This window comes from Salmo salar, chromosome 11, assembly GCF_965601325.2.
Source record: "Salmo salar chromosome 11, fSalSal1, whole genome shotgun sequence".
Lineage (NCBI taxonomy): Eukaryota > Metazoa > Chordata > Actinopteri > Salmoniformes > Salmonidae > Salmo > Salmo salar.
This window is the reverse complement of record NC_138301.1, coordinates 74,328,202-74,343,801: the sequence shown is the minus strand read 5'-3', so window position 1 is coordinate 74,343,801 and position 15,600 is coordinate 74,328,202. Positions and strand designations below refer to the sequence as shown.

At 43.5% G+C, this 15,600-nt stretch overlaps 1 protein-coding gene across 8 annotated transcripts in view; it reads left to right on the top strand.

Annotated features, from left to right (window-relative positions):
* The window catches only part of LOC106562867 (GTPase-activating Rap/Ran-GAP domain-like protein 3), a 225,564-nt gene that overhangs the window by 114,132 nt on the left and 95,832 nt on the right, over positions 1-15,600 (top strand). For 7 of the 8 annotated variants that reach the window (XM_045689799.2, XM_045689794.2, XM_045689796.2 and 4 more), the window contains exon 3: positions 14,326-14,400. In XM_045689799.2, coding sequence (XP_045545755.1) covers positions 14,326-14,400 — 75 coding nt within the window. Of the gene's footprint in view, positions 1-7,875; positions 8,013-14,325; positions 14,401-15,600 lie in introns of those variants that run through there. The other variant, XM_045689797.2, reaches the window with a different exon arrangement.

The window sequence follows — 15,600 nt, the reverse complement described above, 5'->3', positions numbered from 1 at the left end:
ATTCAGTGTGTGTCCTCAGGCCACTACTATACTACCACATATCTACAATATAAAATCCAAGTGTATGTATGTGTAGGGAGTTAGCTTGTGTGTGTGTACAATGAGGGAAAAAAGTATTAGATCCCCTGCTGATTTTGTACTTTTGCCCACTGACAAAGAAATTATCAATCTATAATTTTAATGGTAGGTTTATTTGAACAGTGAGAGACAGAATAACAACAAAAAAATCCAGAAAAAACGCATGCCAAAAATGTTATAAAATGATTTGCATTTTAATGAGGGAAATAAGTATTTCACCCCTCTGCAAAACATGACTTACTACTTGGTGGCAAAACCCTTGTTGGCAATCACAGAGGTCAGCCGTTTCTTGTAGTTGGCCACCAGGTTTGCACACATCTCAGGAGGGATTTTGTCCCACTCCTCTTTGCAGATCTTCTCCAAGTCATTAAGGTTTCGTGTCTGACGTTTGGCAACTCGAACCTTCAGCTCCCTCGACAGATTTTCTATGGGATTAAGGTCTGGAGACTGGCTAGGCCACTCCAGGACCTTAATGTGCTTCTTCTTGAGCCACTCCTTTGTTGCCTTGGCCGTGTGTTTTGGGTCATTGTCATGCTGGAATATCCACCATGACCCATTATCAATGCCCTGGCTGAGGGAAGGAGGTTCTCACCTAAGATTTGACGGTACATGGCCCCGTCCATCGTCCCTTTGATGCGGTGAAGTTGTCCTGTCCCCTTAGCAGAAAAACACCCCCAAAGCATAATGTTTCCACCTCCATGTTTGACGGTGGGGATGGTGTTCTTGGGGTCATAGGCAGCATTCCTCCTCCTCCAAACACGGCGAGTTGAGTTGATGCCAAAGAGCTCCATTTTGGTCTCATTTGACCACAACACTTTCACCCAGTTGTCCTCTGAATCATTCAGATGTTCATTGGCAAACTTTAGACTGGCATGTATATGTGCTTTCTTGAGCAGGGGGATCTTGCGGGCGCTGCAGGATTTCAGTCCTTCATGGCGTAGTGTGTTACCAATTGTTTTCTTGGTAACTATGGTCCCAGCTGCCTTGAGATCATTGATAAGATCCTCCCGTGTAGTTCTGGGCTGATTCCTCACCGTTCTCATGATCATTGCAACTCCACGAGGTGAGATCTTGCATGGAGCCCCAGGCCGAGGTAGACTGACAGTTCTTTTGTGCTTTTTCCATTTGCGAATAATCGCACCAACTGTTGTCACCGTCTCGCCAAGCTGCTTGGCGATGGTCTTGTAGCCCATTCCAGCTTTGTGTAGGTCTACAATCTTGTCCCTGACATCCTTGGAGAGTTCTTTGGTCTTGGCCATGGCGGAGAGTTTGGAATCTGATTGATTGATTGCTTCTGTGGACAGGTGTCTTTTATACAGGTAACAAGCTGAGATTAGGAGCACTCCCTTTAAGAATGTGCTCCTAATCTCAGCTCGTTACCTGTATAAAAGACACCTGGGAGCCAGAAATCTTTCTGATTGAGAGGGGGTCAAATACTTATTTCCCTCATTAAAATGCAAATCAATTTAGAACATTTTTGACATGCATTTTTCTGGATTTTTTTGTTGTTATTCTGTCTCTCACAGTTCAAATAAACCTACCATTAAAATTATAGGCTGATAATTTCTTTGTCAGTGGGCAAACGTACAAAATCAGCAGGGGATCAAATACTTTTTTCCCTCACTGTATGCATGTGTCGGTGCTTGTGTGTGTGTTTCTTAAAAGTCCCCACTGTTCCATAAGGTGTATTTTTTTATCAGTTTAAAAAAAAATCTGATTCTACTGCTTGCATCAGTTACCTGATGTGGAATAGAATTCCATGTAGCCATGGCTCTATGTATTACTGTGAACCTCAGAATTCCACTTCCTGTTACGATCGGTCTCGGGGTTTTGACTGCCATATGAGTTCTGTTATACTCACAGACACCATTCAAACAGTTTTAGAAACTTTAGGGTGTTTTCTATCCACAAGTATTAATTATATGCATATCCTAGCTTCTGAGTTTGAGTAGGAGGCCGTTTAAAATGGGCATGAATTTTTTTCAAAAATCGCTGTAGCGCCCCCTATCCTAGGCGAACGACAAGAGGTTAACCTGGTAGGCTAGTTGAGAACACGTTCTCATTTACAACTGCGACCTGGCCAAGATAAAGCAAATCAGTGCAACACAAACAACAACACAGAGTTACACATGGAATAAACAATCATACAGTCAATAATAAAATAGAAAAGTCTATATGCAGTGTGTGCAAATGAGGTAGGATAAGGGAGGTAAGGCAATAAATAGGCCATAGTGGTGAAATAATTACAATATAGCAGTTAAACACTGGAGTGATAGATGTGCAGAAGATGAGTGTGCAAGTAGAGATACTGGGGTGCAAAGGAGCAAAATAAATAAAAAAATAACAGTATAGGGAAGAGGTAGTTGGATTTGCTATTTACAGATGGGCTATGTACAGGTGCAGTGATCTGTGAGCTGCTCTGACAGCTGATGCTTAAAGTTAGTAAGGGAGATATGAGTCTCCAGCTTCAGTGATTTTTGTAGTTCATTCCAGTCATTGGCAGCAGAGAACTGGAAGGAAAGGCGGCCAAAGAAGGAATTGGAATTGACAAATGTGAAGCGAGGGCCAGACAACGAGAGCATACAGGTTGCAGTGGTGGGTAGTATATGAGGCGTTGGTAACAAAACGGATGGCACTGTGATAGACTGCATCCAATTTGCTGAGTAGAGTGGTCAAGGATCGGTAGGATAGTCCGTTTTACAAGGGTATGTTTGGCAGCATGAGTGAAGGATGCTTTTTTGCGAAATAGGAATCCGATTGTAGATAATTTTGGATTGAAGATGCATAATGTGAGTCTGGAAGGAAAGTTTACAGTCTAACCAGACACCTAGGTATTTGTAGTTGTCCACATATTCTAAGTCAGAACCGTCCAGAGTAGTGATGCTGGACGGGCGGGCAGGTGTGGGAGGCGATCGGTTGAAGAGCATTCATTTAGTTTTATTTACATTTAAGAGCAGTTGGAGGCCATGGAAGGAGAGTTGTATGGCATTGAAGCTCTGGAGGTTAGTTAACACAGTGTCCAAAGAAGGGCCAGAAGTATACAGAATGGTGTCGTCTGCATAGAGGTGGATCAGAGAATCACCAGCAGCAAGAGCGACGTCATTGATGTATACAGAGAAAAGAGTCAGCCCAAGGACTGAACCCTGTGGCACATCAATTGAGACTGCGAGAGGTCCAGACAACAGGCCCTCCGATTTGACAAACTGAACTCTGTCTGAGAAGTAGTTGGTGAACCAGGCAAGGCAGTCATTTGAGAAACCAAGGTTGTTGAGTCTGCCAATAAGAATGTGGTGATTGACAGAGTCGAAAGCCTTGGCCAGGTCGATGAATACAGCTGCACAGTATTGTCTTTTATCAATGGCGGTGTGGCAAAGAAGGGGGTCGAGTGATAAATGGCAGATATGTGAGGGCAGAACTAATAAACGGGCTCTGCCCGATCCCTAAAATGGCCACCCCGATCAGAACTACAGATCACAAAATGGCCGACTGCCAAAACTACCATTCCCAGAAGCAACGGGAACCCTCAGAAGGTGGAGCCGACCCACAGATAAAAGGTCAATAAAAACCAGGAAGAGAGAGAGAGGGCGGGAAGGATCTATGAACCATAGAGAAAGAGACAATCTACATTGGCTGGATTTACCGTGTACGAGCTGGACTGTTTTGGACTTACCTGTTGGCGTTTAGACCTGGACCTACCGAGAACCAGATTTGTGTACCGAACCCTGCTATCCTTGACCTTACCTGCGGCCTGGGTGGACCAGGACAGCGAAACAAACACACAGGTACTGTCATGTTCGAAAGAACTTTCATTCTGGGCTGACTTTGGTGACAGTTTCCCACTTAATTTGTGACAAACGCTCATAACTTTGAAGAGGTTTGCCACAGCGGTTATGATATCGTTTATGAAGAGGGGTATGACTGCGGCAGCTTTCCAATCTTTGGGTATCTCAGACGATACGAAAGAGAGGTTGAACAGGCTAGTAATAGGGGTTGCAACAATTTCGGAGGATAATTTTAAAAAGAGAGGGTCCAGATTGTCTAGCCCGGCTGATTTGTAGGTGTCCAGATTTTGCAGCTCTTTCAGAACGTCAGCTATCTGGATTTGGGTGAAGGAGAAATGGGGGAGGCTTGGGCAAGTTGCTGTGGGGGGTTCAGGGCTGTTGGCCTGGGGAAAGGGTAGCCAGGTGGAAAGCATGGCCAGCTGTAGAAAAATGCTTATTGAAATTCTCAATTATCGTGCATTTATCGGTGGTGACAGTGTTTCCTAGCCTCAGTGCAGTGGGCAGCTGGGAGGAGGTGCTTTTATTCTACATGGACTTTACAGTGTCCCAGAACTTTTTGGAGTTTGTGCTACAGGATGCAAAATTCTGTTTGAAAAAGCTAACCTTTGCTTTCCTATCTGCCTGTGTATATTGCTTCCTTACTTCCCTGAAAGTTGCATATCGCGGGGGCTATTTGATGCTAATGCAATACGCCACAGGATGTTTTTGTGCTGGGCAATGGCAGTCAGATCTGGAGTGAACCAAGGGCTATATCTGTTCCTGGTTCTACATTTTTTGAATGGGGCATGCTTATTTAAGATGGTGAGGAAAGCGCTTTTAAAGAATAACCAGGCATCCTCTACTGACGGAATGAGATCTATATCCTTCCAGGATACCCGAGCCAGGTTGATTAGAAAGGCCTGCTCGCTGAAGTGTTTTAGGGAGTGTTTGACAGTGATGAGGGGTGGTTGTTTGACCGCAGACCCATTACGGATGCAGGCAATGAGGCAGTGATTGCTGAGATCCTGGTTGAATACAGCAGAGGTGTATTTGGATGGCAGGTTGGTTAGGATGATATCTATGAGGGTGCCCGTGTTTACAGATTTGGGGTTGTACCTGGTAGGTTCATTGATAATTTGTGTGAGATTGAGGGCATCAAGCTTAGATTGTAGGATGGCCGGGGTGTTAAGCATGTCCCAGTTTAGGTCACCTAACAGCACGGGCTCTGAAGATAGATGGGGGCAATCAATTCACAGCTGGGAGCAGAAGGTGGTCTATAGCAAGTGTCAATGGTGAGAGACTTGTTTCTTGAAAGGTGGATTTTTAAAAGTAGAAGCTCGAATTCTTTGGGCAAAGACCTGGATAGTATGACAGAACTATGTAGGCCATCTCTGCAGTAGATTGCAACTCCGCCCCCTCTGGCAGTTATATCTTGTCGGAAAATGTAGTCCAGGTGCAACAAAACTAGGGCCTGTAGGACCTGCCTTGTTGATAGTATTATTAAGGCAGAGCAACGCTTTATTATGGACCGACTTCTCCCCATCTTGGCTACTGTTGCATCAACATGTTTTGACCATGACAGTTATCTCAACTTGCTCAATTTCCACAGTATTCATTACAAGATTTAGTTGAGGTTTAGGGTTTAGTGAATGATTTGTCTCAAATAAAATGCTTTTAGTTTTTGAAATATTTAGGACTAAATTATTTCTTGCCACCCATTCTGAAACTGACTGCAGCTCTTGATTAAGTGTTGCAGTGATTTCACTCGCTGTAGTAGCTGACGTGTATAGTGTTGTGTCATCCGTATACATAGACATACTGGCTTTACTCAAAGCAGTAAAGATTGAAAAAAAAGGGGCCTAGACAGCTATCCTGGGGAATGCCTGATTCTAACTGGATTATGTTGGTGAGGCTCCCATTAAAGAACACCCTCTGTGTTATGTTAGACAGGTGACTCTTTTTCCACAATATAGCATGGGTTGTAAAGCCATAACACTTAAGTTTTTCCAGCAGCAGACTGTAATCGATATTGTCAAAAGCCGAATTGAAGTCTAACAAAACAGCTCCCACAGTCTTTTTATCATAAAATTCTCTCAGCCAATCATCAGTCATGTGTGTAAGTGCCGTGCATGTTAAATCTACAGATCACTCACTCCTATGATGTCAGAGTTTTTAGATAAACTGAAAGCTAACTTTACAACGAGATTTGAGGTGGTGCAGTTTGTTATAGGGACCCGTTCTCTACTGATGTGGGGGGAGAGAAATGTCTTGTGATATTTCATTTGTTTTATTTTTATAAATTTGCTTAAAAAATCAATAACCTGTTTTTGCTTTCTCATTAGGGGGTATTGTGTGTAGATTGATGAGGGAATAAACTATGTAATCCATTTTAGAATAAGGCTGTAACATAACAGAATGTGGAAAAATTCAAGGGGTCTGAATATTTTCCGGATGCACTGTAAGTACAAATGTTTTTCATTATTGATGCACTGAATCAGGCTAATGTTAACACTTAACATTTTCTTTTGATAACATTTAATACATTTAAAAAAGTGCTTTGTGACTATAATTGTGTTTGTGCATTGTTTTTTTTTATCGGTCTTAGGCAGAGTAGTCCCATGAAGAAAATGTCTGGCCCCCCTGTAAATAACCTTTTTCAAATCTGGCCCCTGTAAGAATATACTGTAGTTAAATAGCCCTGACATATGGTGTGTAAGAGTGGATACAATTTCCTAGTCTCTTAGAGGTGCAGTGCAGCGAAGGAATTATAGACATTGAAAGCTGCTAGGACCGCATGATCCCCAATCCCCCATGCACACACACTCTCACACTCACATGTTCCTGGACTTCCTGTCTTCCTTTTGGCTCCATCTAACCCTTACAGACCATCTGCTGCAGAACACACACATACTCTCACACACACACCATGCCTGCAGAGAGAGTCCAGTGCGCCAGAACTGTGCTGCGTTTTGTGACACTTTGGCAGAAAACAACCTTTTATTGGTCAGAGAATGACAGAAGAGAGAGGAGAGGAACGAGGGAGACTGGGGGAGAGAGGGGGGGAGAGAGATGGAGAAGACGTTGAGAGATGCGAGTGGGAATAGAGCAACAGAGGAAGGGGTGAAGAGAGGATACGGAGGAGGAAAAGAGCAACTAAGAAGAGGGGGAAGAGGAGAGGTTCTGTGTTGGGTTGCGAGGCAACCAGGCATTGTGCGGTCTGAGGGGCAAGGGGGATGAGCGTAGAGGACGGAGGGAGGGGAGGAGAGGAGAGAGGGATGTCATGTTTCCACTGTGAGAAGAGATGTCAGGGTGATCGAGGGACAGGCGATACTGGCATCATGGCTACTTCCTCTTTATCTGTCGATGGAGAGCAGTGAACACACACAAATATAGAGAGACACATTTACACACACGCATACGCATACAGGCGCGCAAACTCATAGACATATTCAAAGATACACATTCACGCATCATTATTTTAGTACCAAGAACACCAGACATCAACACCAAGGAGGAAGAGGAGGAATTACTATGGCTAATATTCACTCTCATTGAAAGCAAGTCTAAGAAGTGGTAGATTTGTTCTATGTGCTCTATTTTTATGCTTCCCATTCTTACATTTCATTTTAGCTGGGCTTTTTTACTTTCGGTTTTGTACACTAGCCTCAAACAGCTGAAATTACTATTTTTGGTTATGGAAAAGATATTACATAGCAGTTTAGATGGTACAATTATTCTCTATACCAGGGTTTCCCAAACTCGGTCTTGGGGGGGCCCCCCTGGGTGCACGTTTTAGTTCTGCCCTATCACTAAACAGTTGATTCAAATAACCAACTCGTCATCAAACTTTGGGGGGGGGTTGCAACTTTAAATGGCATATTGTCCACAAAGCGCAATCGGATTAAATTTCCCCAACACGGAGGTCATCCATTGAGCATGCTTTTTAGTCCAGGACTAGGCTTAATCTGTGTCCCGGGAACTGGCCATGGAAAAGCATGCGTATTACTCATTAACTCATGATTAGTCATTTTTTTTGTCTGATAGTGTTGCCACCTTAAAGAGGAAATCCAGGAATTGAAAAACAACAAGCTGAGGGATAGGGCTAGAGAAATGTACTGTAGGCACTGCCCTATAAACCTGAATTTGTGTCAGAGCCCTTGCAGTATCTCAAAGGTCAGTTAGCCTCTGTTCGCCTATGCTTTTCAGTTTCTCTTTAGCTAGTCGCTAGCTGCTATTGTTGGCAAATGTAAATGATGGCTGTCATATGTTCCTCTTTATTGTTCTGCGTAGTTTTATGGTCTCATGTTAATGTGTCTGACCTATTACTCCCTTCATCTCTTTGTTTCTCTCTCCCTCTTTCTCTGTCCCTGTGGTATATGGAATGGGACATTGTGTGAGCTTTAAGTATTGCTTGCAGTGTTTTATTTGATAACTTGTGTTTGAATTATATTAGATGAATTGTGCCAATTAAGTTTTTTTAAATCTCTTTCTCTCTCTCTTTTGCTCTCTCTGCTCCCACTCTTTCTCTCTGTCTCTCTTTCTTTCTCTCTCTGTCTCTCTTTCTTTCTCTCTCTGTCTCTCTTTCTTTCTGTCTCTCTCTGTCTCTCTCTTTGTCTCTGTCTCTTTCTGTCTCTCTTTATCTCTGGCTGTCTCTGTCTGTGTCTCTGTCTGTCTCTTTGTCTCTCTCTGTCTCTCTGTCTCTTTGTCTCTCTCTGTCTCTCTGTCTTTCTCTGTCTGTCTCTCTGTCTATCTGACTCTCTCTCTGTCTCTCTGACATTCTGTCTCTGACTCTCTCTCTCTCTCTGTCTGCATCTCTCTCTCTCTCTTTCTGTCTGTCTCTGTCTGTCTCGTTCTGTCTTTCTGTCTTCGTCTCTTTCTGTCTCTGTCTGCCTCTCTCTTTTTCATTCTCTCTCTCTTTCGTTCTCTCTCTCTCTGTCTCTCTCTGTCAATTCAATTCGCTTTATTGGCATGACGTAACAATGTACATATTGCCAAAGCTTATTTTGGATATTTACAATATAAAAATTAATAAAAATGAGAATCTAAATTGTCAACGGGACAACAGTAACAACAATAACCAAGGGTCAGGATAACCATATATTCAACAATAACAATAGCCATATAGTAGAGTACATGTGCAGGTTTATTGGTCTGTCAGATACTGTCCCTCAACTTATGGCAGGCAGCAATGTAGTGCGCTGCCAACACACAGCTCTCTGCGTCCTCCCCCAACAGGACGGGTAGCCTATCCTCATCAGAGAGGTCTTTGAAACCTTGAATAAGGGTTTCAAATTTGGGGAAATGACACTCTCTAATTGTTTTATATTTTTTACATTTTGTCAGGAAATGCAGCTCCGTCTCAGGTTCTGCTGTTGTGCAGTGGTTGCACAGCCTTTCCTCTACAGGGAGCCAGGTTTTCCTGTGTCTACCCTTCTCAATGGCAAGGCTGTGCTCACTGAGCCTGTACTTTGTCAAGGTTTTTCTAAGGTTTTGATCAGTAACCATGGTCAAATATTTAGCCATGGTGTACAGGCTTCAGTGTGTTAGTAGAACAGGTAGAACAACTCTTTTTTGAGTTTTTATTATTAGTGGATATTGGCCTTATTCTGCCCTGCATACATTGTTTGTAGTTTTCCTCTGGACATGTAGGAGAATCTTACAGAACTCTGCATGCAGGGTTTCAAGGGGGTGTTTGTCCCATTTGATGAAATCTTGTTTTGCAAGTGGACCCCACACCTCGCTGCCATAAAGTGCAATTGGTTCAATGACATATTCAATTAGTTTAAGCCAAATTTTAATAGGTATTTCAATTTGAATTTGCTTTTTAATGGTGTAGAATGCCCTGCGTGCTTTCTCTCTCAGTTCATTCACTGCCTCATTAAGGTGTCCAGTTGAGCTTATTTCTAAACCTAGGTAATTCGAGTGTGTACAGTACTCTATATATTTTGTACCAATTGAGAACTTAGGTCTAATTCACTGAGATCTGGATCTTCTCTGGAAAATCATTATTTTAGTCTTTTTGGGGTTTACTGCCAGGGCCCAGGTCTGGCAGTACTGCTCTAGCAGGTCCAGGCTCTGCTTTCGGCCATGTGCTGTGGGTGACAGCAGGCATAGGTCATCTGCGAAGAGTAGACATTTAACTTCTGAATTGTGGAGACTAACACCAGGGGGTGAGGATTTTTCTAGAATAGTGGCCAATTCATTGATGTAAATATTGAAGAGTGCAGGGCTCAGATTGCAACCCTGACGAAGGCCCCGCTCCTGGTTAAATAATTCTGCTCTTTTCTTGCCAATTTTAATGCTGAACGTATTGCCAGTATACATTGATTTAATTATGTCATATGTTTTACCCCCTATACCACTTTCAATAACTTTGTAGAACAGTCCTGTATGCCAAATAGAATCAAATGCTTTTTGGAAGTCAAAGCATTTGGTGGACATGTTTATTTATCAGGGTGTGTATGGTGTAAATATGGTCAGTCGTGAGATGTTTTGGTATAAATCCAATTTGGCTTTTACTCAAGACATTGTGCTTATTAAAGAAGTTTAGAACTCTTACATTTATAATACTACAGAAAACCTTCCCCAGGTTACTGTTCACACACATGCCTCTGTAATTGTTAGGGTCAAATTTGTCGCCGTTCTTAAAGATTGAGGTTATGAGTCCTTGATTCCAGATGTCAGGGAAATAACCTACACTCAGGATCAAATTAAACAGTTTTAATATAGCCAATTTAAATGTTGCACTAGTGAGTTTTAGCATCTCATTTAGGATGCCATCAGGTCCGCATGCTTTTTAAATTTGAGGGCCTGAAGTTTCTTATAGAGCTCCTGGTCAGTAATTGGGGAGTCCAATGGATTTTGATTGTCCTTTTACAGCTTTTTCTAATCCATTCAACTTCTCATGAATTTGGCATTGTTCTACGTTTGTGTCAATTTGAACGGTGTTGTAGAGTGTTTTAAAATGGGTTGTCCATATGTCACCATTTTGTATCACTAATTCCTTTTGTTTTGATTTTTTTTTGTTTTTTCCAATTTTGCCAGAAGTTGTTTGTGTTTATGGACTCCTCAATTAGTGTCAGCTGCTTGCTGTTGTACTGTGCTTTTTTGGTTGTGAGTGTACGTTTATAGAATATATAGTTGATGTTTTTTACTGCTAGATTGATGCCTTCTTTACTGTGAGTGAATGTGGTATCCAGAAAGTTATCTAAGAGTGTTTGGATATTTTGGTTACAGGTTGCTTTCTGGTATTGTTATGTGCTGTTTTGGGCCCATCTGTATGAATTTCTGATGTTGTACAGCTTACTGGGCTGTGAATGTGTGGTTGTTTCCATGTCTGTTCTTTTGAGGAACAACGTAATTTGGCTGTGATCAGACAGAGGTGTTAGTGGCTTGACAGTGAATGAGCTGAGAGAAAGGGTAACTGTCTGTAATCATATACTGTACTGTGGCCAAGAGGTGAGCAATAGGTGAATCTCCCCAAAGAGTCCCCCCGTAACCTACCATTGGCAAAGTACAGACCCAGGCTTCTACAGAGCTGCTACAGATCCCTTCCGTTTTTATTGATGGCGCTGTGTTGTTTCTATGGGAGAGATTAAGACAGTTAGAAACAGTATGGCCTGTAATAAAGCTGTCCCCTCGTGTGTCATTAGATCAGGTAATGTTCCTGTGCGTGCATTTGTGTCCCTACAAATGAGCACATTTCCCTGGGCCTGGAAATGGCACGTCTCTTCCTCAAGGGTGGGGAACCTCTCCTCTGTCTTTCTCTCTCTGTCTCTCTCTGTCTCTCTGTCTGAAACCTTGAAAATAGGTTTCAAATTTGTGGAAATGACACTCTCTAATTGTTTTATATTTTTTACATTTTGTCAGGAAATGCAGCTCTGTCTCGGGTTTTGCTGTTGTGCAGTGGTTGCACAGCCTTTCCTCTACAGGGAGCCAGGTTTTCCTGTGTCTACCCTTCTCAATGGCAAGGCTGTGCTCTCTGAGCCTGTACTTTGTCAAGGTTTTTTTGAGGTTTTGATCAGTAACCATGGTCAAATAGTTAGCCATGGTGTACTGTCTATTTAGGGCCAGATAGCACTGCATTTTGCTTTGTGCTTGTGTTTCCCAATAAGCAATGTAGTTTTGTTTTGACTGTGTTGTAATTTGGTTTATTCTGATTGATTGTATGTTCAGGTCCTGAGGCTTCAGTGTGTTAGTAGAACAGGTTTGTGAACTCAGCCCCAGGACCAGCTGGATAAGGGAACTCTTTCTTTGCTCTGCTCTTGGCATTGCAGGGCTTGGTAATGATATGAGAGGGGGTCACTGTATTTTAGATGTTTCCAAAACTTAATTGCTCTTTTTTGAGATTTATTTATTAGTGGATATTGGCCTAATTCTGCCCTGCATGCATCTGTCTCTGTCTCTCTGTCTCTCTCTGTGCCTCTCTCTCTCTGTGTCTCTGTCTGTCTGTCTCTCTGTCTATGTCTCTCTGTCTCTTTCTGTCTCTGTCTTTTTCTGTTTCTCTCCTTGTCTGTCTGTCTGTCTGTCTGTCTGTCTGTCTGTCTGTCTGTCTGTCTGTCTGTCTGTCTGTCTGTCTGTCTGTCTGTCTGTCTGTCTGTCTGTCTGTCTGTCTGTCTGTCTGTCTGTCTGTCTGTCTGTCTGTCTGTCTGTCTGTCTGTCTGTCTGTCTGTCTGTCTGTCTGTCTGTCTGTCTGTCTGTCTGTCTGTCTGTCTGTCTGTCTGTCTGTCTGTCTGTCTGTCTGTCTGTCTGTCTGTCTGTCTGTCTGTCTGTCTGTCTGTCTGTCTGTCTGTCTGTCTGTCTGTCTGTCTGTCTGTCTGTCTGTCTGTCTGTCTGTCTGTCTGTCTGTCTGTCTGTCTGTCTGTCTGTCTGTCTGTCTGTCTGTCTGTCTGTCTGTCTGTCTGTCTGTCTGTCTGTCTGTCTGTCTGTCTGTCTGTCTGTCTGTCTGTCTGTCTGTCTGTCTGTCTGTCTGTCTGTCTGTCTGTCTGTCTGTCTGTCTGTCTGTCTGTCTGTCTGTCTGTCTGTCTGTCTGTCTGTCTGTCTGTCTGTCTGTCTGTCTGTCTGTCTGTCTGTCTGTCTGTCTGTCTGTCTGTCTGTCTGTCTGTCTGTCTGTCTGTCTGTCTGTCTGTCTGTCTGTCTGTCTGTCTGTCTGTCTGTCTGTCTGTCTGTCTGTCTGTCTGTCTGTCTGTCTGTCTGTCTGTCTGTCTGTCTGTCTGTCTGTCTGTCTGTCTGTCTGTCTGTCTGTCTGTCTGTCTGTCTGTCTGTCTGTCTGTCTGTCTGTCTGTCTGTCTGTCTGTCTGTCTGTCTGTCTGTCTGTCTGTCTGTCTGTCTGTCTGTCTGTCTGTCTGTCTGTCTGTCTGTCTGTCTGTCTGTCTGTCTGTCTGTCTGTCTGTCTGTCTGTCTGTCTGTCTGTCTGTCTGTCTGTCTGTCTGTCTGTCTGTCTGTCTGTCTGTCTGTCTGTCTGTCTGTCTGTCTGTCTGTCTGTCTGTCTGTCTGTCTGTCTGTCTGTCTGTCTGTCTGTCTGTCTGTCTGTCTGTCTGTCTGTCTGTCTGTCTGTCTGTCTGTCTGTCTGTCTGTCTGTCTGTCTGTCTGTCTGTCTGTCTGTCTGTCTGTCTGTCTGTCTGTCTGTCTGTCTGTCTGTCTGTCTGTCTGTCTGTCTGTCTGTCTGTCTGTCTGTCTGTCTGTCTGTCTGTCTGTCTGTCTGTCTGTCTGTCTGTCTGTCTGTCTGTCTGTCTGTCTGTCTGTCTGTCTGTCTGTCTGTCTGTCTGTCTGTCTGTCTGTCTGTCTGTCTGTCTGTCTGTCTGTCTGTCTGTCTGTCTGTCTGTCTGTCTGTCTGTCTGTCTGTCTGTCTGTCTGTCTGTCTGTCTTTCTGTCTTTCTCTCTTTCTCTCTTTCTGTCTTTCTGTCTTTCTCTCTTTCTCTCTTTCTGTCTTTCTCTCTCTTTCTGTCTTTCTGTCTCTCTCTCTCTTTCTGTCTTTCTGTCTCTCTCTCTCTTTCTGTCTTTCTGTCTCTCTCTCTCTTTCTGTCTTTCTGTCTCTCTCTGTCTCTCTGTCTTTCTCTCTCTCTCTCTCTGTCTCTTTCTCTCTCTCTCTCTCTCTTTCTGTCTTTCTCTCTCTCTTTCTGTCTTTCTCTCTCTCTCTCTGTCTCTTTCTGTCTATCTCTCTCTGTCTTTCTCTCTCTATCTCTTTCTGTCTTTCTCTCTCTATCTCTTTCTGTCTTTCTCTCTCTCTCTCTCTTTCTGTCTTTCTCTCTCTTTCTCTCTTTCTGTCTTTCTCTCTCTTTCTGTCTTTCTCTGTCTTTCTCTCTCTTTCTGTCTTTCTCTCTCTATCTCTCTCTCTCTTTCTGTCTTTCTCTCTCTATCTCTCTCTCTCTTTCTGTCTTTCTCTCTCTTTCTATCTCTCTCTTTCTGTCTTTCTCTCTCTTTCTATCTCTCTCTCTCTTTCTGTCTTTCTCTCTCTTTCTGTCTTTCTCTCTCTATCTCTCTCTAGCTGATCTCCAGTGATGCAGATGGAGCCATACAGAGAGCGGGCCGCTTTCGAGTGGAGAATGGCTCATCAGATGAGGTGAGGACCCCTACACACAGAGAGAAATCTATGGACATAAGTAAATGCATGGATACTCACAGTTCTTTATTTGGATCCTCAATGACCCAAACAGTACATGACGCATGGAATGACACTTACACGCACACACACACGCACACAGTCATGGGACATATGGCTGGGCCCAGTGGGGACATGATGATCACAGTATGTGTGTTTGTGCATCTGTTACTCAGTTCTCTGAGGAATCACCAGAAGGGGAGTTCAACCACAGTGGAAATAAGGAACTTCTATATTCAAAATTGTCTGTATCCTGAACAGTAAACAGACAGGTAGAATCTCTTTGAATACACAGTCAGACACAGACAGTGCTCATCCCATAGAAAGATACACTATATGACTGAAAGTATGTGGACAAAAGTTCATCTAAAATCTCATGGGCATTAATACGGAGTTGGTCCCCCCTTTGCTGCTATGGCAGCCTCCACTCTTCTGAGAAGGCTTTCCACTAGATGTTGGAACATTGCTGTGGGACTTGCTTCCATTCAGCCACAAGAGCATTAGTGAGGTCGGGCACTGATGTTGGGCGATTAGACCTGGCTCGCAGTCTGTGTTTCTGTTCATCTCAAAGGTGTTCGATGGGGTTGAGATCAGGGCTCCCAGCAGGCCAGTCAAGTTCTTCCACACCAATCTCGACAAACCATTTCTGTATGGACCTCGCTTTGTGCACAGGGACATTGTCATGCTGAAACAGGAAAGGGCCTTCCCCAAACTGTTGCCACAAAGTTGGAAACACAGAATTGTCTAGAATGTCATTGAATGCTGTAGCGTTAAGATTTCTCTTCACTGGAACCAAGGGGCTTAGCCCGAACCATGAGAAACAGCCCCAGACCATTATTCCTCCTCCACCAAACTTTACAGTTGGCACAATGGTGAAGCGTGAGTCATCACTCCAGAGAACGCATTTCCACTGCTCCAGAGTCCAATGGCAGCGAGCTTTACACCCCTACAGCTGCCACTTGGCATTCCACATGGTGATCTTAGGCTTTCTCGGCCATGGAAACCCATTTCAGGAAGCTCCCGACTAACAGTTCTTGTGCTGATGTTGCTTCCAGAAGCTGTTTGGAACTCTTCAGCACTCGGCGGTCCCATTCAGGTTCTGTGGCCTACCACTTCGTGCTGAGCCGTTGTTGCTCCTAGACATTTCCACTTCACAATAAC